Consider the following 2500-nt stretch of genomic DNA (forward strand, 5'->3'; position numbering starts at 1 on the left):
GGACCAATGAAAATGGAATGGAAATCTGGCTTTGCACATTCCAAGGATGGCTCTGTGCAAAATTCCTTTTGGGGCTGTTTTAATGCTTGCCCAAGATATAAAGGTTTAATTGTAGGTAGTGCTACCCCTTTGCCATGCATCAAAACCTTCCAACAAGGTGAATTTGGCCATATTTCACCTATTTTCAAGGCAAGTCAATTTTGTTTGTATAGCCCTAATCACAGCTATAGTCTGACAGGACTTCACAGGCCCCCTTATACGACACTCCCTACCCTCTTTCATTAACGTAGAACACTGTGATGGACTGTCAATGTCCTGCGAGAAGCCAGATGATACTGGTCCACTCACCATCAGCACCGATTTTGCCGTCACTGTCGTCGTCGGCAGCAGACAGGAAGTTCTTGGTCTCTGCGGCGGTCAACACACGTGCTCCAGGAGAAAACCTCTGGAGGAAAAACCTGTAGGACCCAGCAAACAGGGAAGAGTCACCTACAGATGACATGGCTGACACTCAGAAGAACACACTCTCCCTTCCAACCCTCCGCTCATCCCTCTACAGCGCTTCAGCTTTTCTTTCAATGTTTTTTTACTTTTAATTTATATTTGCTTGTTTTTTTTTCACTCCTGCATTTATATACCTAGTCACTCACAGAAGCTTAAATACGGCATTGACAATTGAAGTGTACCGCCAACTATCATACAAGTGTATGCTTGCCATTACACACACTGTAGGGTGCTAACCCTGTAATGGCACCCCACCAAAGGCCACTTTTAGGGTTCTGGAGGATTTTGAACCTCTGGAGGATTTTGAACCTCATTCCAAATGGTGTTGGTGCTATTAAAATATGTAAGTGTATAAGGCTATTTGCTTGACCTAATTTCATACAATGTTAGTGCTATATCTACGAACAATTTGCGACAACATTTGCTACAACAAATAATAATGAAAATAAGAATCCAGGTTAACAAATGTGTTGGTCTTCTGACGGATAGGCAACAGTATTCTTTTCGACAATGATTGACAAAATGTGGGTTATTTTCAAGCTTCAGAATGTTTTTCTAAGAATCTCATTGGTCCACTTCAAAGTAGGCCTATTCCAGCCTACAATAATTAATCTGTACAGCCTCTCACGCACTTGAGCTCTTCTTCCTCGATGAAGCCGCTGGCATCATTGTCCATAATGGCGAACGCTTTTTTCACCTCTGCTGGACTCTTCTTGGAAAGACCACAGATCTGAAAGAACTTCTTGGGACAGAAGGAATCCGGAGCTGGAAGTGCAAACACATTCAACAATGAATTCAAGAGCAGGAAACCAAAGCTGACTGTGTGTTTCTATTGCATCCTTTTAAATGATTTTAGCATTTTTTTTAATCTTCAAATATCTCTACATTGTTCAAATCTGTTTCCTAAAGATGACACGGATACTATGATCAGTAGATGAGGGCGATACCTTGGCAGTCCTTGATAGCGTTGTCGATGGCATCAGCAGAAAGAATGGATGAGAGAGACATTTTAAACCTGTAAGATAAACATGAGTGAATTATTAACAACTTGAACTAGAGCGGTCATTCTTAATTGACAGTGCCACAAAAACAAAGGGCGAGTCACTGCTCCTAGTTTACTTTGTCTTAGTCAACGCGCTGATCGAGAGAGCACCCTTTTGGTTTTGCACTATGGACTGTTGTTTACCGGCAGTGCACTTCCGAATTTTATTGGATGTCATAAAAACGCATACTGAGGAGTTTTTTTTGGCTTCTGCCAAAGGAGCAATTCATCTTGTCGATCTTATCTGATCCATATCCTTCAACGCACGTGAAAGCGACTACCGTATTGGAAATACGGAACTTATTTTGTTTAGCCTACAATATTTTCACACACTCACAGCAGCCCATGATCGACCAACTCACATTTCTGAGCATAAAAGTATATCCGAAAGACAATCTGGAAAGTAAAATGAACCATTTCCCTTTCCGAAAGACAACAAGCCGTAAGAAAGGCAACTTACCGAGGTGATGTTGGAGGCTGTTGCTGACAAGTGGTGATGATGCAGAAGAAGCAGGAGGAGGACTATGTGGTGATGTGGTGTCCGTCGAGGAGGATTTATATAGGTCTGATTCCAATGACAAAGACGATCGCTTGAGTTACCTGTGCGGATCCAATTCCAAATGCCCGCCCCTGATCGAGTTTCCTACCTAACTAATTAACCTTTACTATGTATAACGCCCTGCAGGGAGGGAGGGAGAGAGAGAGAGAGAGAGAGAGAGAGAGAGAGAGAGAGAGAGAGAGAGAGAGAGAGAGAGAGAGAGAGAGAGAGAGAGAGAGAGAGAGAGAGAGAGAGAGAGAGAGAGAGAGAGAGAGAGAGAGAGAGAGAGAGAGAGAGAGAGAGAGAGAGAGAGAGAGTGGAGCAGTCTGTAAATGTTTAAATTAAGTTAGGAGGTACCTTATCACAACTTTGATAAGCCCTTTCCTTTTCCATGACAGAAAACACATTTTTAAACT

The 2500-nt window shown here is 42.4% G+C and overlaps 1 protein-coding gene and 1 long non-coding RNA gene across 2 annotated transcripts in view; one reads left to right on the plus strand and one right to left on the minus strand.

Annotated features, from left to right (window-relative positions):
- Positions 1-2213, minus strand: part of pvalb8 (parvalbumin 8) — a 2872-nt gene extending 659 nt beyond the window's left edge. The window contains exons 1-4 of the mRNA XM_030348008.1: positions 2007-2213; positions 1452-1519; positions 1137-1269; positions 349-458 (exon numbers count right to left, since the gene is read on the minus strand). Of these exons, the coding sequence (XP_030203868.1) occupies positions 349-458; positions 1137-1269; positions 1452-1512 (304 nt within the window). The 5' untranslated portion in view covers positions 1513-1519; positions 2007-2213. The remainder of the gene's footprint in view (positions 1-348; positions 459-1136; positions 1270-1451; positions 1520-2006) is intronic.
- A 167-nt stretch (positions 2214-2380) lies between these two features.
- LOC115557923 (uncharacterized) overlaps positions 2381-2500 on the plus strand; it is a 2658-nt gene continuing 2538 nt past the window's right edge. The window contains exon 1 of the long non-coding RNA XR_003979296.1: positions 2381-2500. This exon is cut by the window's right edge and continues 515 nt beyond it. This is a non-coding gene — a long non-coding RNA (uncharacterized LOC115557923).

Source organism: Gadus morhua, chromosome 2, assembly GCF_902167405.1.
Source record: "Gadus morhua chromosome 2, gadMor3.0, whole genome shotgun sequence".
Taxonomy (NCBI): domain Eukaryota; kingdom Metazoa; phylum Chordata; class Actinopteri; order Gadiformes; family Gadidae; genus Gadus; species Gadus morhua.